The sequence below is a fragment of the Symphalangus syndactylus genome, chromosome 5, assembly GCF_028878055.3.
Source record: "Symphalangus syndactylus isolate Jambi chromosome 5, NHGRI_mSymSyn1-v2.1_pri, whole genome shotgun sequence".
In the NCBI taxonomy this organism is placed as follows: Eukaryota; Metazoa; Chordata; class Mammalia; order Primates; family Hylobatidae; genus Symphalangus; species Symphalangus syndactylus.
In genome coordinates, this window is record NC_072427.2 from 140204220 (window position 1) to 140231170 (window position 26951).

The following is a 26951-nucleotide window of genomic DNA, read 5'->3' on the forward strand; positions in this document are numbered from 1 at the left end:
TGCTGCTGAAGGTTTAGTAAGATGAGAACAGAAAAGTGACCACTACTGTAGAAACAAGTACTTGAAAGTTTTGTTAAATTCTACTGTAGGTTTCTACCATTACCAAGTGTGGTAAGCAGACTAATGACTAATGGCCCCCACAAAGATGTCCGCTTCCCAATCCCCAGAACCTGTGAATATGTCATTATGTATGGCAAAAGTGACTTTGCAGACGTGATTAAATTGAAGGTCTTGAACTGGGAAGGTTATCCTGGATTATTCGAGTGGGCCCAATATAATTACAAACCTCCTTATAAGTAAAAGAAGGCAGCAGGAGATGCAGAGTCACTTTCAGAGTAAGAGATTTAAAAACGGACACTGCTGGACAAAAAGAAAGAGGAAGGAACCATGAGCCAGGGAATGCAGCTGGCTTCTAGAAGCTAGAAAAGGCAAGGGAACGGATTGTCCTGTAGAGCCTCTAGAAGGCTTGCAGCTCTGCTGACACCTTAAGCCCAGCAAGACCTACTGTGGACTTCTGACCTCCCAAACTGTTAAGATAATAAATTTGTGTTATCTTAAGGTACACATTTGTGGTCACTTGTTATAGCAGCAGCAGGAAACCAATTCACAAAGGACTGTACCTGTATAAGGTCATTAGACTTTTATGAAACCTAAGTAGAAATTCCCTTGGTTCATAAATAACAAGCAACTTCATGATTCCAATCTGATGCGTACAAAACTTTACTGAGGGTAAATCAGACTCTGATTAGAGTCTGAGCAACTGCTGGTACAATGACAACACTGCTGCAATCCAGAGGTTCAGGAATGTAACAAGCTGACACAAAAATACTACCACTCTATGAAAGCCGATGTGGATCACCAGTTGGCTCCCCTGTATTTCTCTTGGCTGTCACATGTTGTCACAGCCTACAGTGCTTTCTTCTGGTTATCACAAATCCTCAAAAATTAATCTTATTCTTTGGTTGACTCATACTGCTTTTAAGAAAAGTTATCAAGGGTCACTCACAAGACTGATCAGGAGAAAAAGGAAGTTGGCAGAGATGTTATTTATTCATCTCAAGTATTTCCAAATTACTCATTTAATATGCCCTCTTTATTTAAAAAAAATAAATAAATTACAAGTCTAAATTCAGTTGATCCAATTTATTAGAAGGTTTTAGAAGGGCTTTCTGAATGCCACCCTCATTAAAGAATGAGGTAAAATTCCATACTTCTTAAACCACTGCAGGTCTATAGTAATCTCATTTTTATAAAATCCATTCTATCTGTATATACATACAGAGATGCCCTAACATGCATTCACAGTCATTCGATTTTAATAGTTTTCTGAGGAGTGGTAGGATTTTAAGTGATCTTTCAGCTTACTGCTAAATTTCAGTTGATTTTTTTTTCTTATAACTAGCATGTATTATTTAAATAATCATTTAAAAAGGCATGTCAAGCACTTCTATCCAATCTGGGAATACAGGAGGTAAATGAAACACTCGTAAAGGACATAAGAATTTCAAAAATTCATTACAAGTAACTGAATCTCAATATTATAAAATAATGTTTACTACAGATTAATTGGCTTATCTTTTGCTATGGTTATGATACAGAAAAACTTTCTGGCTATTTCCACTTATAAAACTCAAATTAGTAGTTTTTCCCCGAAAAAACCAAACATTGTTTTGTTTTAGAGGCATTTTATTTAGACAACTAAAAACAATTAGATGTTCAGAAGCAGCGTACAATGAAAGAGAAATCAAACCAGTTACTTTATCGTGTATTCCCTCTTCTTTACAACTGAAGCAAAAAAAAAAAGGCATTCTGCTTTAAGATCAGAAAAATAAGCCAATATAGTTTTCTTCTCCATAATAACATAAACAGCTACAAGAACCCTAATTGTAATAATAGAAATTGGATGTTGGCTTGTATATATTCATTAAAAAGTCAACAGGCCACTGTACTATAAGAGGATAACTCCACCTCCCTTCATCTGACACTTGAGTTTTCACTTACAGGTAACACCAAGTTAGTTGTTCCAGCACTGGAGCTAATTCATTTTCCTCATTATTTACTGCTGTTTCTGCCTTAAGCAGAGTAACTCTGGAAGGCTGATGCTTTTCTCTGCTTGCTTGTTTTAGTCAGTTGTATACTAACTGTGACATATGATTGACACTCAGGCCTTAACATCAGGAGCTGAAGGATAGATGCAATCTGAATTCTCTGAAGCAATTTCTTCTATAAGTTAAAAAAAAAAAGTCACATTAGTCAACTTAATAAAAGAAAGAAGCAAATCTACATTTCTGTGTAATGAAGGAATAAGAAAGTGTTTGTAAAGCATACTGTGGTAAGGGGAAGAAGAGAGCAACTGCACATGCCACTAACAACTAGACTCATGTCATTGAAAAGGCAAAGAAGAAAGAGTTCATGTGTTTTATCCACTAGACTCTCTTACACCATAACTCAACCTCCAAGGGTCCCTTTCTGGCCTAAATTTTCAGACTCCAGCTATCCAATAAACCCTGAATTAAAGTCATGTCTTCGAAGGATCTAGCCCTCTCTTTCAGTGATTCAAATCCTAATATTTAGTGCTATTTAAAGCAAAACATTAACCATCAACATTAAGTTTTAGCAAGAAGGTGCTTAACAATAAAAAATTTAAGGAAAACTCTGTTGGGTAAATGGTAAACACCTTCCCAATCTCCCCCAAAATCATCATACCCACTTTCTCATGGCAGCAATCTGCGTATTTCTTCCTCATGATATCCCCACTCATCAATCTCACAATTCTAACAAGTCTAACAAAAGACTGTCAACTCCATCTACCTTTTTCTGTTCTCACTGCAATACCCTTATTAAAAATATGATAGGCTGGGTGCAGTGGCTCATGCCTGTAATCCCAGCACTTTAGGAGGCCAAGGTGGGCATATCATGAGGTCAGGAGTTCAAGACCAGCCTGACCAACATGGTGAAACCCCATCTCTACTAAAAATACAAAAATTAGCCAGGCGTGGTGGTACACCTGTAATCCCAACTACCCAGGAGGCTTAGGCAGGAGAATCGCTTGAAACCAGAGGCGGAGGTTGCAGTGAGCCGAGATCATGCCATCATGCCACTGCACTACAGCCTGGGCGACAGAGCAAGACTCCATCTCAAAACGAAACAAAACAAAACCTACATGATCACTCGTCTAGACTACAATGCCCCCTAACTGGTTTATGTTCACTCTTGTTCCCAGTCCAATTCTTTGTACGTGCCACAGCCAAGGCAACCTTTTTTTTTTTTTTTTTTTTTTCTGAGACATAGTCTGTCTCTGTCACCCAGACTGGAGTGCAGTGGTGCAATCTCGGCTCACTGCAACCTCTACCTCCTGGGTTCAAGCTATTCTCCTGCTTCAGCCTCCTAAATAGCTGGGATTACAGGTATCTGCCACCATTACCCGCTAATTTTTGTATTTTTAGTAGACACAGGGTTTCACCATGTTGGCCAGGCTGGTCTCGAACTACCAAGGCAATCTTTTAAAGTCCTCTTCTTAAAATTCAAAGGTTTCTCATTGCTCTTAGTATAAAACTCTCCAAGTCCTAATACAGCAAATGTGGCCTTCAAATGATCTAGCTTCTCCAGCTTCACTTTGCCTTTGCTCTTTAACCTGGAGGCATGGAGAAGTTCTTTTAGTTCCTCATATGCTATGCTCCTTTTTGGTTCTGAACTTTTAGTTAACATAGTTTTCCTGCTATGAACTTTTCCATCCTGTCCCTACCAACACCCCCTCTCATGACCTCACCTAAATCACTTCTGCTCATCCGTAGATCCCAGTTTAAATGTCACTTCTCTAGGAAGCTTTTTTTAATCCCCCTTACAATAATTTGTTTGTTTTGGCATGTCTCCTAAGTTAGACTCTAAGCTCTGAAAGAGTAACCACATCGGTTGTGTCCATACTACATCTCTGTGCCTATTACTACTATGCAGTAGGTATTTAAATATGTAGCTTATAAATATGTGTATATACATGCATAAATATTTAAAAGTTTCCATTATTTAAATATGTTCATATTTAAATTTCTTCTGCCAATGAGTAAAACTGTTACAGTTCAATTTTAAATCCCTCAGGACTCTTACAAAAGTCAATTCCATAGCAGTTACCTAGCTCCTCTTCTGTTGTCTCTGGAAAACCAATCTTTGGCTTTGCCAGCTCACCACTATCTTCTTCTGGAAAAAGGAAAGCAATGATGATTATATGACTTACACTATTAAAGTAATTTCTAGTGTTCAATAAGCAAGAAGAGTAACATAAGACTATCCCAAGAAATGGCTACAAAATATAATAAAAACAACTCCTTTTTAAGTAATTGTGATTCTAAAATAGTATGTCTTTCTTCAAAATTACTTTTAGGTTCATACTGCAACTACTTAGGGATTAGTAACTAGGTATTTTTTATTAAGAACCTGTCTACCTTTATTGTTGTGGATCAGTGAGTAATACTATTCAGAGATTAGATACATTTACTTGTAAATTCTTTATATTGCCTTCCAGCAAATTTTGAATTAGATCTATTCCAGCCACAAAATGTGCTAGTATAAAAATTTAGGAACAAACTAGATTGTACAAAAAATTTTCTTTTTTTTGAGACTGAGTCACTCTGTTGCCCAGGCTGCAGTGCAGTGGTGTGATCTCAGCTCAATGCATGCCTCCTGGGTTCATGCAATTCTCATGCCTCAGCCTCCTGAGTAGCTGGGATTACAGGCATGTGCCACCACACCTGGCTAATTTTTGTATTTTTAGTAGAGATGGGGTTTCACCATGTTGGCCAGGCTGGTCTCAAATTCCTGACCTCGTGATCTGCCCGCCTCAGCCTCCCAAAGTGCTGGGATTACAGGCGTGAGCCACCGCGCCCAGCCATACAAAAAAAAATTTAAACAAAGGAACATGACCCTTTCTCTGGCCAATTTATAATCCTGGGCTTCTCGCTGCTTAAACCATAATACATAATTTAAAATTTATAGAAAACAGGAACCCTGAAATAAAATTAATGATGAAAAAATGACACTAAATCATGCATTTTAAAAATTTTATTATTCTGAATAAAAATTCTTACCAGGAAGCACACATTTCCAAAGGCCATATGTTTTTCCTACCACAGTTTGCCATAGTCTCAATGTTCCATCTTCTGAACCACTGGCATAGAGTTCTCCATCAGGACTAAATCTCACACAGTGAATAGGACCGAAGTGTCCTTTGTAGGATTCTGAAAAAGAAGAGGGCTATTAGATAATTTTAACTCTTAGGTTAAATATTGATAAGCTAAAAAAAAAAAAAAAAGTCTGTGTTACTGGGGAGATGAAAAATTCTTAAGGCAAACATTAAAAACTGTACTTAATTAATTTCTCATCACAAAAGTGGTGTATCATTGACCCTTTCTCTGTAAGATTATTCCTTTCCAAATCTAGCACGCACTCTAGTTTCAGATTGTCCCTCTAAAAAAAGCAAATGAGGCTTCATGTCTCATTAAGGATGGAGAAAAAGAGGTAAATGAAAACCCCATTAATTCTATAGAAAGTAGATTTAAAGTCTTATCAGTTCAACCTCCAATTTCCATATCCTAAAACTCACTGCCTATTTCTCAGGGAACCAATTTTTATTATGACTATAGAGAGCCACCAGGTGGAGCTCTTTTACACACTTTGCCTCTTAATTTCCTACAGTCCACTAATTATTCTGTCACACAGAAAGGTGAGATATAGGATCAACAATGATCCATAAATATTTTAATCTACGGAACCTAACGAGAAAATGTATAGATTAGGGGCACTGTTATATTCAAGTAGTACCCTTATGTATGAACCTTTCTCATTTACTTTCTGATGCCTCATCACCTTACTAGTTCTCAAGGCCCTTTACTAGACCAATGATCCTATTCTGTCTCCCATCTGTGTCCAACCAGAGAATAGAAAAGTTGTAAGAGTACAAAGAACACAAGGTTTTGGAAAGAGAAAGGCTGGGCAGGTCTGGTATTCACTGTGACTTCAGATCTTGTGCAAATAATTCAGTTCTCTCAGTCTTGAAAAAGAATAAAATATGAAACCAAAAACATTCTAAAACTTTGAAAACTGGCATTCAATAAAAGTAACAGAAAAGAATATCTTATTTATAAGTCACTTGTAGTCAAGTAATAAAAGCTGAACCATAAGCAATTAAAATAGATTCTACATGGTCCATCACCAAGGTTCCATTTATGCAACCCAGATGCATCAATGTTCCCCAAGAAACAAAACGTAAAATTGTCTTTTGTTCTTTGGGTGTAATCTAGCAAGCTTCGTTCTTTGGTAAAGCACGGCAGCTAGAAACAGACAAGAACAAGAAGAGACAGCTTATAGATAAAAATATATATTTATAAAAACTAAATGTATTTTTGACCTAAAAGCAAAAACTATTTGGGAAGGCTAAAAGTAGATACTGAGAACCACATGTAACTATGTGAAATACCTGGTCCATCAGATAAATATATATTAACTTCAAATTAATCCGCATGCCTTTCCGTTCCCCTTATTAAGGACTGTTATCATGAAAATGAAAGCAAAAAACTCAAACTCCAAAACAGTGTAAATAAAAAGCTGATAAAAATAACTCTCCAATTCAGATTCCTAAAGGTATATGCTATACTGGTTTTTCCCCCACACAGTGTTCTTTACGGAGTCTTAGGAATTCCTAAGTTGGCAAAAAGGAAGATGGGCCAAGTAGATGGGGTTACACACCCACAACATACTTCAGAAAGAACGGATCTCCTTGCTTGTGTTTAGCATATTACTTTGACATAAGATTCCCCCCTCCCTCCCAGCCAATAAAGCCTAAAACTCACTGTACCATAATACATAACATCAGCATAATGAACTTCAGTTAAAAGGATAAATTTCTGCATACTTTGTTTACAGATCTATAAAAGTATCTGACCCAAATGGTTAAAACTCCTTTACTTTTTCACTTGTAAGCACCAAGCTTAAGTTAGCTGAAAAATTTGCTTTCAACATATGTATGTAACATATATATAACATCTATATAACAAATATAACATATATATATATATATATATAAATGAGGTGTTAATTACCGGGACTTAACATATGATAAAAGGTAACCACATCACTGTAAGGGGACAACTCACCTAATTCTTCTCCACTATTATAATCATACTTATAAAGTTTAAAATCTTCACCACCTGCAACAAGAAATTCTTTCTCAGGATGAAGAGATGCAGAATTGATGGTTGCAGGAGCTTCAAAGGATTTAATTGGGTCCAAACTGAAAAAAATTTAAGTAGTATTTACAAATCTTGAATATTGTAAAAATAACGAGTTACATTTGAACTGTTCTTAAATTCTGAAACCCAAGGAACAATTAAATACTCATTTACTCAAATGCAAACACTGATGTAAAAAAAGCTGTTAGAAAAAAAAAAAAAAAAAAAAAAAAAATCAAATGGATACTATGCCATCTCAGCAATACAAAGACATTTGGATGAAGGGATATCCAGTTTATGCAGTGGATGTCTTCCCGGAAATGAGTGTGTTGGCTAATTAAAACAGTATGAATAATAATTGGGATTTTTGCTCTTAAATAAATTTCACCTGTATTGTTTTGTTTTTCTACAACCACATACTATCTTTGTAAATAGGAAAAGTTTTCACAGTAGGTAATTAATATAAAGAATTATTTATATATAATTATTAATTGCTGAGGGTTTAAGCTCCTCAGCAAGATAAACTTTCAATGTCATAAAATATAAACTGCTAAAAACAGTTTTTACTATAAGGCAGTAAAAGACTAACAAACTTTAGGGCTATAGTTATATAATAAAAATCAATGCATAATAACAGCTTCATCTGAAATTTAATTACATTAAATTACAGTGTGGACATTAGCTTTTTCACTTGAACCCTAAAAATCATGAAAGGCCTCCAATACAAAACATTATAGTATCCCAGCTCCTAAATACTTCCCATCATCATATACTTTAAAGCATAATTAAAGTTAGTCGTGACTTATGCATAGCAACTTGCTGGCTCAAATGCTAGAATATTCAATGGGCCAGAAAATTTCTGCCACCAACATGAGATTTGCCTAACTGCAGGAGTGAGTGAAGAGCATTAATATACCAATCGATGGCTCCAGGCCATAGTATTCTACTATTATCAGTTCATTGTATGTGTATAAACTCCTTGACATTGCTTAATTGCTCTCCTCCAATTTTACCGCCTTTTCTTTCTCCCACTTAGCCCTTTAGACACAAGGTTAAGACACTGGTCAAATATCAAAGTGTAATGTGGTATAATCCTTATGGAAATCAATTAAGTGACATGTATAACTAAGAACTTTAAACTCATTTCTAGCCTTTGAACTGATAATTCTACTTACAGGATCCTATCTACTGTAAAGAAACACTCAGAGATGTACTAGAACATTCACCGTGGTGCTAAAACAGGGAAACTAACCCATAATTTAGTACAATCTATGATGCAAATATAATGTATCAAGTAAAAATGTTTTCAAAGAAGTTTTAAATGGCTAATAATATTTTTAAATAAATCAAAATAGTATTCATTATGGTCCTAGTAATTAAAGAAAAAAACACAAATCGTGTACACCCACATATATAACGTAGAAAAATGGACTAGCAGAAAACATAACTACCATTATCACTCTTGCACCTATGGTTATAATATTGTGGTACATTTTTTTCAATTATGTTATATATTCCAGTCTTTCTCCAAGAGTATTTACATTTAAAGTCGCAAAATTCAAATCTATTTAAAAAATTCATTAAGTATGCACATACTCAGGAATAGAAATAAGATTATTCCTTCTCTAAAATTTTAAGGTGAAAATAAATAGTAGAATCAAGATCACACTGTTTTTTTGTTTTTTGTTTTTTTTTTGAGACACAGTCTCACTCCGTTATTCAGGCTGGAATGCAGTGGTGCGACCACAGCTCAAAACAACCTCCACCTCCTGGGCTTAAGCAATTCTCCTGCCTCTGCCTCCCAAGTAGCTGGGATTACAGGCACTCACCACCACACCCGCCTAATTTTTCTTCTCTTTGTAATTTTAGAGACAGGGTTTCACCATGTTGGCCAGGCTGGTCTCGAACCCCTAACCTCAAGTGGTCCGCCCACCTCAGCCTCCCAAGGTGCTGGGATTACAGATGTGAGCCACCACACCCAGCCCACACTGGTTTTATATAGTAAAAAACATTAATTACAGCACCAAGCACCAATTCAGTAGTTTTTGCTTTTTTTTTTTTTTTTGCTTTGTCATCCAGACTGGAGTGCACTGTCAAGATCACAGCAAGATGCAGCCTCAACCTCCCAGGCTCCAGCAATTCTCTCACCTCAGCCTCCCAAGCAGCTGGACTACAGGCGTGTGCCACCACACCCAGCTAATTTTATTTTTTGTGGAGATGGGGGTCTCACTGTTGCCCAGGCTGGTCTCAAGCCATTCTCCCACCTCAGCTTCCCAAAGTGCTGCCATTATAGGCATGAGCCACCACGCCTGGCCTCTTTACTTTCAAAAAAAGTAAATACCTTTCCATTTGTAAGTAGCCAAATTGTCTTTTGTTACCTAAAAAAGTATTTCTTGGACATACCTTACTGCACTATGAAAAGCAATAGATCGTCCATAAGTTATAACCAAAATCTCTCCCTCAGGAATATATTCCATACTACTAACAGACATATTGAAATTTAGAGATTTCACTTCTGTCATAGTAGCATGATCCCAAAGTCTGCAAAATAAAGATAAAAATATGATGTTTACTCATGTAAGAAAAAAGCTTGTAAATTCTAATTACATCTGCAGATTAGCCAACGAAAGAACAATCACAATTATAGAAAAACAACATTCATTCCAAGTCACAAATTACAGATGATAAAAAGAAATTCTGGGTTTCTATATACAATGTCAAATTATGCGTGAGAGCTTGTAAGTAAAATCAACTTTAATACCTACATACACTTCCCAATTTGGCAAAACTACATTATTAAGACAAGTTCTAATCTAGTCAATTTCAGCATTGCTATAAATAGTGGTTCTTACACTGTTTTTGTGAATATAGTAATAGCTACACATCTTTCCAAAGAAATATACATCAGGTGTCAGCACACAAGATTTTGCATAGAATTTCAGGGGCTTCATGGTCCCTCCCTTTAACCAGACTGACCACAGACCCAGGTTAAGAACACCTGCTTATAAGGTATCAGCAATTTAATTTTCTTCTGAATTTTGCTGTCAGTATACACAAAGTGAGCATCCCTTACTGAAAATACTTGGGACCAGAAAAAAGTTGGATTTCAAATTTTTTCAGATTTTGGAATATTTGCATTAGACACTTACCGACTGAGAATCCCTAACCTGAAAATAGGAAATTCAAAATGCTCCAATGAGCATTTCCTTTAAGCATCAAGTTGGCACTCAAAGTCTCAGATTTCAGAGCGTTTCAAATTTCAGATTTTCAGGTTAGGGATACTCGACCTGTAATAGTAAATAGCTCCAGATAAATGTGACCTGGGTGCAACTTAAATTTTAATGTTCAGACCATTTTTCACACATAATATTAAATGTATTTAAAATATAAGCTCTAAGGTAAAATATTTTGCAAATTTTAAGTTTGTTTTTCTTTTGAGGCAGTCTAGCTCTGTTGCCCAGGCTACAGTGCAATGGCACGATCTTGACTCACCGCAACCTCTGCCTCCCAGGTTCAAGCGATTCTCCTGCCTCAGCCTCCTGAGTAGCTGGGATTATAGGTGCGCTCCACCGTGCTTGGCTAAGTTTTGTAATTTTCATAGAGACAGTGTTTCGCCATGATGGCCAGGCTGGTCTAGTACTCCTGACCTCGAATGATCCACCCGGCTCACCTCTCAGAGTGCTGGGATTACAGGCGTGAGCCACCATGCCCCGCCTTAAATTGTAAATTATTAAAGAAAAATTACTTACCTAACAGTTTTGTCATCAGCAGAAAGAATCTGTTTATCCTCACTGCACCATAGAGCTTTTTTTATACCAGAAGTATGACCACTAATTTCCTTAGGTTCTTGAGATAAAACAATTTAGAGTACATTTGTTAATACGTGATTTTTTAAACTGAACAATATCGGAACAATTATATATTTTAAAAAACACACATTTTAAATTAGACTGCAACTTTTCAAAGCCCAGCCCAATTCAAACTTGATGTTTATATAGAATACAGTTAGTTTTTCTATACTAGAACATAAATTTATCTGCATGACAGGGACCCAAGGAACTACCATGCTTGCTATATGTAGCTGAGTGAATGCACCACTCCCTCTAGGCTAAATTTCTGCACAACTGATAATATTCAAAAGCATTATTGTATTGCCATGAAATAAAAAAGAATAATTAATGTGGCATAATTTAATAAGAACATGGACTCAGGAACAAGACAGTTGAATCTGATTCTAGTACTATGGCTGACTCTGGGACCTTTATCCAAGCAGCTATTGATAGTAAATAATGAGAAATAAGGGTTGGAAGGAAAAAAGGGAAATAGAAAGTGGGACAGCAATTCCCAAGAATGTTTCTACACTATGAGGAAAACATTAAAAAAAAAAGGAAGGGAGCTTAAATCTGTAGGAGATTATGCTTTCAAAGAACTTCAAAAAACCCTCACTGCTGTCCCTAGGGGCAAAAGCAGACACTGGACGCAATGCCATTCAACACTATTTTCACCTTTGGGCATGTTACTTAACTTTTTAACTTTATTTCCTTATCTGTAAAATGAGATAACAATGGTTACAAATGCGAACAGGGCTTAACAGATACCTGATACACAGTAAAACCTCATTTTATTTTCTGCTGCCAGCACAGCGAAAGAGCAACTTTCATAAAACAGCTTTGGGAAAGGTAAAGAGCACAAAAAATGTCGACCCAATCCCTGAACTACCTTGCTTTGTTGAATGGGTTCATAGATTAAGTGAGGTCAGAGTCCTTTGCTGTGTTTTGGCATAAATTTATCAAAAAAGAAAGGAGAAAAAAACTCCTACATGCAATGGAGAATAAAAAAATCTGTAAATGCACTTTGTTTCCTCACCTTAAAAATGTTTTCATAACAAATTACTGTAACACTAAAATGTAAAATATTTTAAAAAGCTCTCAGAAATGGAAGTTATCTCAAGAGAATAACTGCTTAATTTCCAATGTGGTTCTGACTCTCTTATTACTCTTTTAAATTTTATAGATTTATGACTACATAAATGCCCACATAATAACATCTGAAAGATACCAAATATATAATAAAACAAAATTATGTTTGTCATGTTTTGGTAGCTAAGTATATATATGGTGAGGGAAATGATTAAAATATTATAAAATAAATATGTAGAGTGGGGAAGACACCTATAAGTTCTGTAAAACGAGAGAATGCCTAAAGGATTTCGCCACCAAAATGTTAAGAACGTATATACCATAAAAACGGCCTTAACAAAATTTAAAAGCAAATGATAAATTAGAATTCAATAAAGAACCTTTAAAAACCAGTAAGAAAACCATGAATAACACAACAGATAAATGGACAAAGGGTAGACAGGCAATTATTTCATAAAAAAGGAAATACATTAAAATGGTATTCAACAGCATTTTAATCTCATGAATATTCACATGAATACAACAGAATTATTTTCTTAAATTGACAGAAAGTTAGTTATCAGTGTTCACTAGAACATGATGGGTATAGATACATACATATATACCTATATTTTGTTGGAAGACACTTTGATACTTTGATACTTCCAACAATTCATTTTTTTTTTTCTTTTTGAGAAGGAGTTTTGCTCTTGTCCCCCAGGCTAGAATGCAATGACACAATCTCGGCTCACTGCAACCTCTACCTCCTGGGTTCAAGCGATTCTCCTGCCTCACCCTCTTGAGTACCTGGGAATTACAGGCGCCTGCCACCATGCCCATCTAATTTTTTTGTAGTTTTAGTAGAGATGGGGTTTCACTATGTTGGCCAGGCTGGTATTGAACTCCTGACCTCAGGTGATCCACTGGCCTTGGCCTCCCAAAGCACTGGGATTATAGGTGTGAGCCACTGCGCCCGGCCACCTTCCAACAATTCTACTCCTCTTTGTCCCACCAATTCTACTTTTGCTTAGTTATCTTAAGGAAATCATTGTGAAAATATTTGCAACTATAAGGATGTTTAGCATAATACTGCTTTTCATATTTAAAATCTGTAGCCCAAACAGGCCAAAACAGGAAACTAGTTAATTCACTTATGATATATCCACAGGATGGAAAACCAGAAAGTCATTACAAACAGTTCATAGGCTATTTAGTGACATGAAAAAACTGTAATTGCAGATTTTTTTAAATTCTTTCGAATAGCTTATTTACATGGTTCAAAAATCTAAGCAATATGTGCACACAACTGAGAATTCTCACCATCACCAACTTCTATAAATAACCAATCTTTCTTACCAAAAAATAGTAACACTGTTCCGCACTGTTTTAAAATTTAATATAATGATAAAAATTTGCCATAATAAATTTTCAGTTTGGAAGAAATACAATAGTAACGCAGCAAATAAACTTATTTTTTCAAAACTGCAGAAAAAAAGACTGAAAGTTTATAAACCAAAAACTGATGAATTATGTTTTAATTTTCTTCTTTGTGACTTTTTTTTTTTTTGAAACGGAGTTTCACTCTTATTGCTCAGGCTAGAGTGTAGTGGTGCGATCTCGGCTCACTGCAACCTCCGCCTCCCGGGTTCAAGCGATTCTCCTGCCTCAGCCTCCCAAGTAGCTGGGATTGCAAGCGCCTGCCACCATGCCTGGCTAATTTTTCTATTTTTAATAGAGACGGGGTTTTGCCATGTTGGCCAGGCTGGTCTCAAACTCCTGACCTCAAGTGATCCACCCGCCTCAGCCTCCCAAAGTGCGTAAGCCACCGTGCCTGGCCACGACTATCTATATTTTCCAAATTTGAGTACTGAGCATGAAACCCTTTAATCAGTTATTTAAATTAAAAGAAAATAAAACTACAAGCCGATGTTTAAATTATGCTTACCTGCTTCAGGTTTGTTCAAGTCATATATGCGTAACAGTTTATCCTGTCCCCCGGTTAACAAATAATTACTATCCTGAAAACACAAAGTAAAATGTGAATAGATTAACCATTTTAATAGTTATTTCTCTTTCAAACTTCGACACCAAATAAAATCAAAATCTAGCTCACAGACATCACAAAGAGATGCCAAGACATAACCAATTACTTCTGAGAAGATACTGTGGAACAGCTGCCCTCTCATAACTGCCAAGACTTGTAAGCTTTCCAGTTCAAAAGCGTTACGCTACACTACATGTACATGAACTCTCCTATTCTCCCCTGATCCTACTCCTCTCCCTTGTGAGAGGCCTTTTCCTAATTATCTCAAATTTATCTTCTCCCTTCTATTAGTAGTTGGGGAAGGCTACTTGAGCTTTTCAGATGTTTTTTGCTTGTTGAAGGACTGGTACTTGTTCCACAGTATCTTAAAAGCTTGACAGGATTAACCACGAAACAAATTCATAGAGCTTAATATACAATCAAATCAAATATGAACCAAAAAATAACAAATATTCCACACAAAATGTATCGATCAAATATACACACCAATCAAATATAAAAGCATTATCACACTATATAACAGCAACTTAACTCGCCAAAATAAATTCCATTTTCTGATACCTGCGTGAAATCCACAGTCTTGACAATGTGTTTATGAGCCAGGGTCATCAATTCATCTCCCGAGACAGCATCCCACACTTTGCTAAAAGTAAAAAAGGAAAAATTAGTAGGATAAATATTACCCAATATACTAAAAGGATAAATACAATTATAATATTGATGAGTACCAAATAAGTTACATATGTGAAATGTTACATAAATGTATTATAAATCTCCTTTATCTCTAATATCCCTCACAGACTTCATTTGATAAAATATTTAAATAAGCTTAAGGGTAAAGAAATTTCTCTGTAAAAACTTTATAACCAATCTAATTTTCTTTGACAATGAAAAAGATATGAACAATTTAAGTAAGATTCATGAACCAACCCATCCTACTTACTTTTATTTTAGCTGATAGCCATAATATCCCTTTAGCAAGTCTGTCATACATTTTAACCAATTTTTAGTTTCACCATGCCAATTTTTTCTCTATGCTCCACTCAGATGCACAATAAAAAATAAAAATAAACACACACAAAAAACAGAAATCCTTAAAAATGTTACAGGGGAATGAAAAGCCTTGGTACAGGCTAAGTAAAATTTCAAATTAAGATAGTGGAGAGACAATGTCCACTTCATCTCTTCTTCAAAGCTGACTTAAAATTTCAAACTCTAGTACAGTTAACTTCCCCCAAACTATCAGCCTTTGATTATATAATGCTAACACTGAGTATTTTAATCTTTACATTGTTTTTTCTGTCCCACCCCACCCCAAAATACAAGTTGGTTGTAGGTATACATACATTTATATGTATGTATATTCCGGGCGGCCAATAGTTGAGCAATACTTTACAAAATTACTCTAAAAGGGTTCCCCCAAATAAAAAAGCTTAAGGAAGGGGGGGAAAAGTTGATTTTAGATCAGAACAGATCAGTGAAAAATAAACAAGAAAACTTTGCAGACAGGGAAAAGAATTGCTAAGAGTGAAAAAGCTATGTTCCATAGAGATTTCCATTTTAATGCAACTGATATTTATTTTGGGGAACACAGTGGGCAATAAAATGGTAGAGGGAAAAAAATCAGAGAAAAGCAACATGTATCTTTTCTTTTGCTTACCCCAATACATAATAAAATATATTAAATATATATCATTCTATACTTAGTGCTAAGGCACAAATGGGAGACAAAAAATACCCGACAGTAGGTTCCTGCCATAGTAGAGCTTTAGCTGAGGAGAAAAACATGCATTAAATAACACATTTAAGAAATATAATTAAAAGACATATATATGGCTATAAAAACTCAGATAAAAGCACTTACATATTGTCCAGAAAATGTAAGTAACAGAGCTAGCCGTCGGAAGAAGCAAAGAGAAATATATCGGGAAAAAGAAGGGAAGGCTATTCTAGATGAACATTAATAGCATGTGCAATGTGGTTAATAAATATGAAAGACCATCTAACAAGAATGCTCATGATACACTACCAAAGCTTGCAATATTTAATAATGTGGGTCATATGAGTGGCTGAATAAATACGTTCTGAAAGAAATAATGTCAACTATAAGTAGCCTTGCTACTAAACTCCCTAGTATTCATTTCTCTTTGCCCAGGAAACTTGCTCCTCTCTCTCTCATTCCAATGCAACTCTCTGGCCCCAATCTACTTTCCCAACCTCATTTTGTATTGTTTCTCTGAATCTAGCCACATTAGATTATAAACCATTCCTCAAATAACTTATGTATTTTCTTCCAGGCTCCTATGTTCTTGTTCATATTATTCTCTTAAGTCTGTATTTTACATTCTTAGCTATTAAAGTTCTACTCACCCTTAGGGCTCATTTCAAATGCTATCTTTTCTTTATACCTATTTCCTCAATTCCAATAATTAACCATTCCTTTCTGTTCTCCCACAGAACTCCACTTATTACTGTGCTTAAATTTGCTTTGTTTTTTGTTTACATGTATCCTTAATCACAGTGAAATGCATTTCATGGTTGTGATAAGAGTTCACAAGTATTAGAATGACAGAAAGCATCAAAAGTGAAGAAAACAACAAATGTATCTAAAATTACTATTCTAATTATTCACAGGTCTCCAAAGAAATCCAGGTGATGTCCTTTGATATGCTAATTTCAAGTTTATTAAATAATCTCCCATAAACTTAAAACCTTTTTTTTTTTTTTTGAGACAGGGTCTTGGTATATTGCCCAAGCTATAGTTGAACTCCTGGCCTCAAGATCCTTCCACCTCAGCCTCCTAAGTAGCTACAGGCTAATGCCAACATGCCAGCTCTAAAATCTTAAGATTCTGCTTAGACTGTGTCTATTCAAAGGTGAGAAGAAAGTTGGAGTGACCAAAGTAGTAATATTAACCAGAGAGGTAATGTGTCTGTAGTTTTTCCTCCTATTTAGAAACAGTACTAAAATAGAGGCATGACATTTTCTGACAGGGCATGTACTAACTCTGGCAGATTTCCATTATTCATAGTAAGAGCCCTAAAATGGATCTAATCTAAATGTTTCCTAATGTATTATTCAATCTCCAGGCAAGAAATTGACATGTATTAGTTGGCCACAGGGCTCAAATCAAGACAGTAAAGCGCTATTAACAATACTCTTTCAGTGGCTAACCCTCTAACATTTATTTTCTTCACATCCCACGAAGTACTTGTCATCTCCTTAAACTACTGTTACCTCTTATACCCCAGTTTCTTGCAAATAATAATGCTGCCTGATACTTTTCATATCCTCAGAATGAACTTACCGTAAGTCTCATAATAGGAGCTGCTTAACTTCCTTATTTAAACCTTCAACAAAACAGGCCAGTTTAAGATTTTTCTAAAATTGCCTAAATACCTTAACATGTTGACCAAGTCATCTAGGAGATAATACCATTTTTGATTTATCAAGAACCTTATTAAAACTAAAATTAGATATTTCTACTGGTTTTACAAGAAAGAAAGAGTGATACATTTTGATTACCTATAAATTCCTGGACCCAATCCCAGATGTACTTAAGCACTCTCGGGAGCACAGCACAGAATTGTCTTTACTTTGGCATTCTTCCCAAACAGATACAAAGAGGATGGTGTTTTAGGGACACTGTACTCAACACTGGACTCAATTGCCCGAATTACTCCAAGATAACATTCTACACTAGTCCATAGACCTATTCTGCTAAATTTCTCCACAAGAAACAGGACCATATTCCACTTCTAGATGACCACACCATAAATGAGTTTTCCAAAAAAAGTAAGAATGGAGAGAAAAAAGAAGATGTTTCTAAAAATGCTTTATACCAACTATGACTAATCAGGTAGGCTGTGGGGAGTAACTTCTTGGAGAGAATACACACACACACACACACACACACACACACGAAAACACGCTCCTACATCCCATAGACAAGACATAGGGGAAATGAGGGATAAATCGCAACTAGCATTTATTGAGCACCTACTATGTGACAGAGATCATACTGGACTTCAGGGATATATGGTGGAGAAAGATCTCTCTGTTCCTCCAATAATCTCATGGGTCTTAGTCCCATTTTACAGATATGAAAGCCAACGTTTAAGAAACATCCTGCCATGGTGGGCAGACTGCTTGAGCCCAAGAGTTCAAGACCAACCTGGACAACATGGTGAAGCCCGTCTCTACAAAAAACACAAAGATTAGCCAAGCATGGTAGTACATGCCTGTGGTCACTATTCAGAAGACTGAAGTAGGAGAACTGCTTGAGACTGGGAGACAGAGGCTGCAGTGAGCTATGATCACGCCACTGCACTCTAGCCTAGGCACCTAAGACCATGGTAGTACACGCCTGTGGTCACTATTCAGGAGACTGAAGTAGGAGAACTGCTTGAGACTGGGAGACGAAGGCTGCAGTGAGCTATGATCACGCCACTGCACTCTAGCCTAGGCACCTAAGACCCTGTTTCAAACAAAAAACAATCCTATGATGATCAAACTGGAAATACACAGCATAGTTAGCACACGAATGCAAGCCCACCTAGTGCCAATGCTTGTTATTATTTTCCACGATAACACAGCACCTAAAGCCTTAAATAAGGGGGAAAAAAAATCACAAAAATCTTCCTTCTTGACATTTAAATCTATTCAACCTTCCTTATATGAGGCCAAATAGTTTCAAGGCTTTAGCCATATTAGTTTCAAAACAGTATGTGATTTTGATCAAGTGCGGGTGGTAATAGTTTACATGGTAGCTATCATCGTTACTTTACATATGTAACACTTTCATAGGTGTAATAGACTTCAGACAACATTGTAAGTATTTGAAACATATTAACTTATTTAATATTCAAAACCAACCTATGAAGTAGGTACCATGACAGAAAAAAAATGGTTAAATAAAGTGCATGAGGCCACCAATTCAAATAAAGGTCATCTGGCTCCAGCCTTCATGCTCTTAATACCACTTGTAAACACAAACATTGAGACTTGAAATGTTAAGAAAGCATAAAAACAACACTGTTTCAATAAACAAGAGCATATAGTCATGTATCCGCCACCACAATCAATCAGCCTTCATTTTTTCATTCTAAAATTGGTATGTTTAATTTACTTAAAATGAAGGAGGCAGCAGATTTACAATTGCTCCTTAATGTGAGGTTGTTAAAAAAAAAAATCAAAGTCCAGCCACGGTGGCTCACACCTGTAATCCCAGCACTTTGGGAGGCCAAGGTGGGCAGATCACTTGAGGTCAGGAGTTCGAGACCGGCCTGGCCAACATGGCGAAACCCCGTCTCTACTAAAAATACAAAAATTAGCCAGGCGTGGTGGCGTGCACCTGTAGTCCCAGCCTCTCAGGAAGCTGAGGTGGGAGAAATCACTTGAACCTGGGAGGTGGAGGTTGCAGTGAGCCGAGACTGTACCACTGCACTCCAGCCTTGGCGACACAGCAAGACTCTGTCTCTAAAAAAAAAAAAAAAAAAATCAACACCACTTGTACTCCCTAGCCTCTTAAGTCTAATAAATCTGTGTATGCATAATAGTTCTTGATATTGCCTTCATCAGTTTAAACAATGAAGTGTCAAATTCGTTAAGTTACAAATACCAAGTAGGAACTGGAAATAACAAGATTTATAAAATATGATACATTCCCAAAAAGGCAACGAGGGCCACTGCAAGTCAGTTTAATAACATAATTAACAGCCAAAAGTCAGAACAGGTAAGGTATATTCTGGTAACAATAAGATTAGTATAATTAGATTGTAGGTTTATGGTGTGCAATGGCAGAGGATGATGCTGATGAACTAGGATGAAGCAAACTGTAAAGGGCCAACAATTGAAATGTGTCTTTTAGGTCAGCAATTCTATGACTGCACATCAGGAAAGAAAAGGAAGAAAGAAAAATTAAAAAACACCAATAATCAGTATGACCAGTACTCCATCCCCAGACCAATCAAACCAGAATTTCTGTACCAGGCACAGGAGTTCACCCCTGTAACCACAGCTCTTTGAGAGGCTGAGGCATGGAGGCCAAGAGTTTAAGACAGCCTGGGCAACATAGCTAGATACTGTCTGTATAGTAAAAAGTATTAAAAAATATTTTTAAATGTGGTTAAAAAGTATAAAATATATATATATAGTAAAAAAGTAAAAAAAAAAAGTTTTAAAAATCCGAATTTCTGGGACTCATACCATTTGAATATTTGAAAAGCTCTCCAGATATTCTAATGTACATCAAAGGTCATGAACTACTAAAATGGCAAAGGGAAGACAGGAAGATCATTAGTAGAGAAGTGACATGATCAAGTATGTTTTTAGGAAGACAACTGGCAACAATATGGAAAATGAACAGGAGGAAAAGAAACTACTGAAAGTTAAAAATGATCCTGAACTAAGGCAGCCACAGTTACTACATGGAGGAACACTGTAGTCAGGAGACATCCCGCTGGCAGAATCAAAAAAGATGATGATAATCTAGATGTAAGGGAAAATCAAGAATGCTTTAGATTTCAACCTTTAAAAACTTAGGAAATGAAGAGCAGCTGAGTTTTGTTTTTTTGTTGTTGTTTTGTTTTTTTGTTTGTTTTTGACACAGTGAGTTTTAGTGATGCCTAATGCCAGTTAACAAAAACTGGGATTGAAATAAAAACCTAGGGCCCTCAATGTAGGATATCACTAAGGAGTACACACAGAGCAGCATTTGTAAAGGAGATCAACATTCATTATCTGGTGCGTTTGTTAATGCAGATTCCTGAGTCTCAATAAAAATATAAGGAATAAGTCATTTAGGCCTCTGAAAATTTTGAGAACCAATGAAGACAAAGAAGCACACAGGACCACGATGGACCACGATGGAATTTTGGTGGGATCAAACATCATGCGTTCTATATGGCAGCCAGTGAGTCAGAAGTTTATGAATATCTGACACTGAAGTTTTTGATTATTTCAGGACACAAGCTACAGAGAACACCAAAGTTAGCCATCTTGGCTACACTTACGCTGTGAAATCTGCAGCTGCTGTAGCTGCTTTGGTGGCATCCTTATTCAGTGTTGCACCCCAAACAGCACCTTTATGACCCAAAAATGTTCCAATCCAGTCTCCTGTATCTCCCTGGCGTAGCATAGGTTTACCATCTAGAAAATATTTTTTAAAACATGTAATTTGTAAGTTCAGATTACTTAAAGTCTAAGATTCAAATGTAAATATACAATGATGTTCAATGACAAAGTGGAAAAATTGTTTCAGCTATTTAACTACCACCACCCATTGAAGGCACTAAGGAATGTGCAGTAATACATTAACTGAAGAGCTGAACAGATCATTCTCTCTGAAAAGCATCTGTAATTCTCTGGGAATACTGATCAGCGTCAAAACAATCTAGATTTTAGTCTTATTTTGGACAAACATCTTAGCCTAAATTTCAGTTTCCCATTTGAAAAATGAGGCTAATACCACAAAGGAATATCCAGTGAGACAAGAGCGAACTATTGCACGGCCTGGCCTAATTTCTCCTTTCCCCAAATCCTTGAAAGCTATTTACAGTGTTGTCCCGAAAGTCTAGGCAAGTGCTGACCAGCTCCTCCAAAAATAGCAATAAAAATAAAATAAGGAGAGAGGTCCTAGTTGGGGGTAATAGTTTCTACAAAAGCGTCCTCTCGGCTCCAGCTGCGGATTCCCTAACACACTCCTTTCTCCACCGGACCAGTGTTGGCCCTCATCTCAGATGTTAATACCGCCCCCTCCCCGCTCACCACACCACCGCTTCGGCACTGGAGCGTGCGGGTCCCGATCCCTTTCAGCCCAGCCCCAGCCGTCGGGGACCAGGATTGCGGCCTTGCTCACCTTTGCAAGCGCTGATTAAGAAATACCCATAAGGCGTGATGCCACTGAAGGCCAAATCAACCACGGGCCGCGTGTGGCCAGAGCAGGTGAGCGGCGTCTGTCTCATTGTCATGGCGGCGGCGAACCTAGCGACCGGACTGGCGAGCTGAGGGTCGTCGTTGTCTTTTCTCTCTTCTGCTGCAGCGCCTCGGGCTCCTCCAGGCCCCCGCCCTGACACTAGGGCTGGGCTGGGCAACAGGAAAAGAAGGGCAATCCGGTGGCACCGAGATTAGGAAGGGGTGAGGGAGGGGTCAGGGAGTCTACGACCAGCAAGCAACAGTCGACGAGGGAGGGAAAGGGAGGGAGGGAGGAAAGTAGGGGATGGGGAGAAGCGGAGAACCGGGCCAGCCACGATTCACACCGTCCACACCGGTATCGGCAGGAAGTGACGACGTAAATGACGCAGAGCACCCGCCGGAAATGACGATTGGCGGCAGGGCGGGCTCGCCGGGTAGAAGTGACTTGAAGAAAGAGCGAGAAGTACAGAAAGGCGCAGGCGCCAGTTCAGTGGTCGTGAGGTAACTGGCGCTGGCCCACGCCGGCTAAGGGAGACGCTCTAGGCACCGGGATGGGGTCCTTCTCCCGGAAATCTAGCAGGTCAGAACGCCTTCCTGGTCTGCGGCCGAGTTGAAAGTCGTTCCCACTCCCATAAGCCCAAGGACCAGCGTCAGCTGTGTACCCGCCGAGCAGCCCTACTGAGGACTGTACTCGGCCTCTGAATATCTAGACGGACACGAGCCATTCCCAGAGACGGCCCAAACCAGCGAACGCTGTCTGGCAACGTTTTTTGCAATTTGTCTTATTTGGAAACCATATACGGGCTTGGCGTGGTGGTGTCTGTGGTCCCACCTACTTGGAAGGCTGAGGTGGGAGGATAACTGGAGCCCGAGAGGTCGAGGCCGCAATAAGCGGCCGCTGGAGCGCCACTGCACTCCAGCCTGGGCGACAGAGCGAAACCATGTCTTTAAAAAAAAAAAAAAACGCCAGGCGCGGTGGCTCACGCCTGTAATCCCAGCACTTTGGGAGGCCGAGGAGGGCGGATCACGAGGTCATCCTGGCTAACATGGTGAAACCCTGTCTCTACTAAAAACCCCATCTCTACTAAAAATACAAAAAAATTAGCCGGGCGTGGTGGCGGGCACCTGTAGTCCCAGCTACTCGGGAGGCTGAGGCAGGAGAATGGCGTGAACCCGGGAGGCGGAGGTTGCAGTGAGCCGAGATAGCGCCACTGCTCTCCAGCCTGGGCCACAGAGCGAGACTCCGTCTCAAAAAAAAAATAAAAAAATTTCTCCAGTCATCTTTTCTGCTGTGTAAGTTTTCCTATGTTGCTAATGTTTTAGAATTGGATACTATATAGTTTTAAATGCGATTAAATTCAAGTTACTTTTTCCTTGGTGGACTTTGGAGAACTCTAGAGTCGTAGATCCCCAATTTTTTTGGTGAAATACTCTCATCAATAAAGTGAGCCTGCACTCATTTTATAAGCAAATGAATGCTGAATTCTATCAAAAACTTTTACACCTTTTGATATGATGTATATATATGAGTGATAATTTGCAAATTACCTACATGTGCATTATAATACATGGACAAAAATAGAAATATTAAAAGGATATTTAAATATAAACGAACTCTGATATTGTGTGCAGCAGGCAGCCCACTGTGGCTCTGTGAAACCACCAGAGCTGTTAATTGTTCATACTGTTTCCTAACCAGGAGAGGCCTTTTCTCTAGGCAAGTTGTATCTTTATTGATAGAATGTAAACCCAATACAACAGAGATTTTTGTGTTTTCTTTACTATTTTATCCCCAAGGTCAAAACGTCTTGGCACATAGCAGTAAATATGTAATCAACATAAATGTCTGTGAATGTATTCTTCATCTTTTTGCAGCAAACACCGTCTACAAGATTCGAGTCAAACAACGTGAGAACTTGAAATACGTCTCCATTCTTTTTCCTTAGTTCATTCACTTACGGTAAAGCACTTACTATATATGTTTTTCATTTTATCTTGTTCGACTCCTCCTTTGTGCCAGCCTCTCCCTTTTGTCTCACACATACACACCACTCACACATTTATGAGCTCCTTAATGGCAATGGTTATGGCTTCGTCATTTATACTGTAGTGCCAGAAAAGTGAATGGCATTTAGTGAATGCCAGCATGACTGTCTACTGATTAAATAGATGGTTGCATTACTGATGGAGGTAAACAAAAGACCCACTCAAAACGACACAACTGGTCAGATACTGATACATGTTCATTTATTGCTCATTGTGTGTAGATAAGAATATAACTGGTAAGTTATGGTGCCTACTTTGCTCTAAAGAATGTATTATTTCCTGCTCATTTGGATTCTGAGTTCTAAGAGTATTGTGTATTATGACCAATTGTGTAGGCTTCAAGGTCAATTTAATATTAGAAGACAGGTTAATGTAATTGATATAATTAACAATATTAAAAGATTAAAGAAAATCATATCAAAAGATGTGTAAAAAGTTTTTGATAGAATTCAGCATTCTTTCACTTACAAGAATTCTTAGACACTAGAAATAGAAGGGACTTTTTTAACCTGATAGAATATCTGAAACCCCACACCTAATGGTGAAATACAGAAAGCATTCTGTATGAGATTAGGTGCAAGACAGATGATTGCTACTGCCTCTTCAATACAGCATCGTACTAGATGTTCAGGTAACTTAAAAATGCATGAATCTTCCAAAGAAAGTTGTAAATCTGTGATTAGAAATTGTTTTAGAGGTTATATACAAAGAAAAGAGGCAAAGTGTGGTGGCTCATGCCTGTAATTCCAGTTCGCAGTACTTTGGGAGGCTGAGATGGGAGGATCACTCCAGCCCAGGAGTTCAAGACCAGCCTGGGCAACAAAGTGAGACCCAGGCTCTAAAAAAAATTAAAAAATTAGCCAGGCGTGGTGTTACACTCCTGTGATCCCAGCTACATGGGAAACTGAGGTAGGAGGATCGCTTGAGCCCAGAAGTTCATGGCTGCAATAAGCCCTATTTCTGCCACTGCACTTCAGCCTAGACGATGAGGTAAGACCATGTCTCAAAATAAAATAAAAAAAAAATACAAATTATTGGAATTAATGAGAGAATTTAGAAAGGTTACTGAAGTTGTTTTTTTCTTTTTTTTTAAGAGATGAGGTCTCACTATGTTACCCAGGCTAGGTGCGATGGCTAGGTTACTGGGTTTTGTTGTTGTTGTTGTTGTTTTAAGTGTAATGAAATCACATTTCTATACATTAGCAACAACAAAAAATGTAATTTTAAAATATGCCATATTAAATAGCATCAAGAATTATAAAGTACATAGGAATAAAAAAACAAAGTGTACTCCCCAGCAGAAAAAAAACTGGCACACTGAAATGTAGAAGTTGAGGGCAATGTAATGAAGGGATCAGTTACAGAAGTGTGGCCAGGATCAAAAGTAACCAACAAGGAGAAAATGGGGCACTAACCATAGATCTGAACGAGAAACTGAAAGGGAGCAGTTATCTGAACCTGATTTATTCGAAAAAGGTACGGCTGCAGCAGAAGGCTCTGGGCGAGAGCTGGAATAAATCAGTAGAGGAACACAACTGCTCCCAATTATCATCAGCCCAGCCATGGGGAAGAAGTGGAGAAATGAATATCTACTTTTAGATCTCCCATGCTTCCCACTGGTCAAACCCAGCCAGAGCCCAGAAGACAAGGGAGCCCTTTAATGGGGTCCATAAATGTCAACCTTCTAGGACTTAAACCATAGTATGAAAGGGAGAAAAGGGGATCTCATTAAATAAAGGAATACCCAACATGATGTTCAATATTATTTAATGCCTCTCAGCAAAATGTATCATTCTCTATTAAAGGCATTAAATAATATTAAAATAAATGGAAAATGGATATCTTGTGTTTGTGGGTTGGCAGGTTCAATTTTGGGAAAATATAAGTGCTCCCCTGTTACGGACTGAATTGGGATCCCCTCCAAATTCCTATGTTAAAGTCCTAATCCTCACTATCTCAGAATGTGACTGTGTTTGGATAAGTAAGGTAAAATTAGGTCATATGGGTGGGCCCTAATCCAATGCAACAGTTGTCTTTATTGAGAAGAGGACACAGACAACACAAAGGAATGACCAGATGAGGACAGAGTGAGAAGATGGCCATCTGCAAGTCATGGGGAGAGGCCTCAGAGAAGAAAGGAAACTTACAGACCTTAATCTTGGACTTCTAGCCTCTAGAACTGTGAGAAAATAAATTTCCATTGTTTAAGCTACCAACATCTGTTGTGGCAGACCTAGAAAACAAATACATCTCCAAAATGATTTACAGATTCAATACAATTGCAAATAAAAGTTCAGTTTTTGGGGGGGAGGGGCAATGACCTTTTTAAAATTATTATTTTTATTTTTCCATAAGTTATTGGAGTACAGGTAGTATTTGGTTACATGAGTAAGTTATTTAGTGGTGATTTGTGGGACTTTGGTGCACATATCACCCAAGCAGTATACACTGCACCATATTTGTAGTCTTTTAATCCCTCGCCCCCCTCCCACTCCTCCCTCCAAGTCCCCCAAGTCCATTGTATCATTCTTATGCCTTTTTGTCCTCATAGCTTAGCTCCCACTTATCAGTGAGAACATACGATGTTTCGTTTTCCATTCCTGAGTTACTTCACTTAGAATAATAGTCTCACGATCTCATCCAGATCACTGCAAATGCTGTTAATTTATTTCTTTTTATGGCTGTATAGTATTCCATCGTATATGTATACCACAGTTTATCCACTCGTCGATCAATGGGCATTTCGGTTGGTTTCACTATTTTGCAATTGTGCTGCTATGAACATGCATGTGCAAGTATCATTTTCGATAAATGACTTCTTTACCTCTG

General features: G+C 37.6%; 1 protein-coding gene and 1 long non-coding RNA gene across 6 annotated transcripts in view; one reads left to right on the plus strand and one right to left on the minus strand.

Moving 5' to 3' along the window:
• Positions 1-1668: 1668 nt before the first annotated feature.
• On the minus strand, positions 1669-26330 carry STRAP (serine/threonine kinase receptor associated protein). Of its 5 annotated transcripts, none has more exons than XM_055280531.2 (10): positions 22021-26330; positions 21176-21311; positions 14724-14805; positions 14064-14136; positions 10970-11066; positions 9624-9761; positions 7146-7282; positions 5082-5231; positions 4129-4191; positions 1669-2223 (listed from the first exon to the last, which is right to left on the minus strand). In XM_055280531.2, the coding sequence occupies exons 1-10, from the start codon at positions 22130-22132 to the stop codon at positions 2162-2164; spliced, it is 1050 nt and encodes a 349-aa protein (XP_055136506.1). In that variant the 5' UTR covers positions 22133-26330; the 3' UTR covers positions 1669-2161. The 5 variants fall into 5 exon arrangements, with proteins under 5 accessions (XP_055136506.1, XP_055136505.1, XP_063495706.1 ...); XM_055280530.2 differs by having other exon boundaries at positions 4129-4194; XM_063639636.1 differs by having other exon boundaries at positions 4105-4194; positions 22021-22486.
• LOC134736673 (uncharacterized) overlaps positions 23644-26951 on the plus strand; it is a 66643-nt gene continuing 63335 nt past the window's right edge. Inside the window, exon 1 of the long non-coding RNA XR_010120861.1 lies at positions 23644-24036. This is a non-coding gene — a long non-coding RNA (uncharacterized lncRNA). The remainder of the gene's footprint in view (positions 24037-26951) is intronic.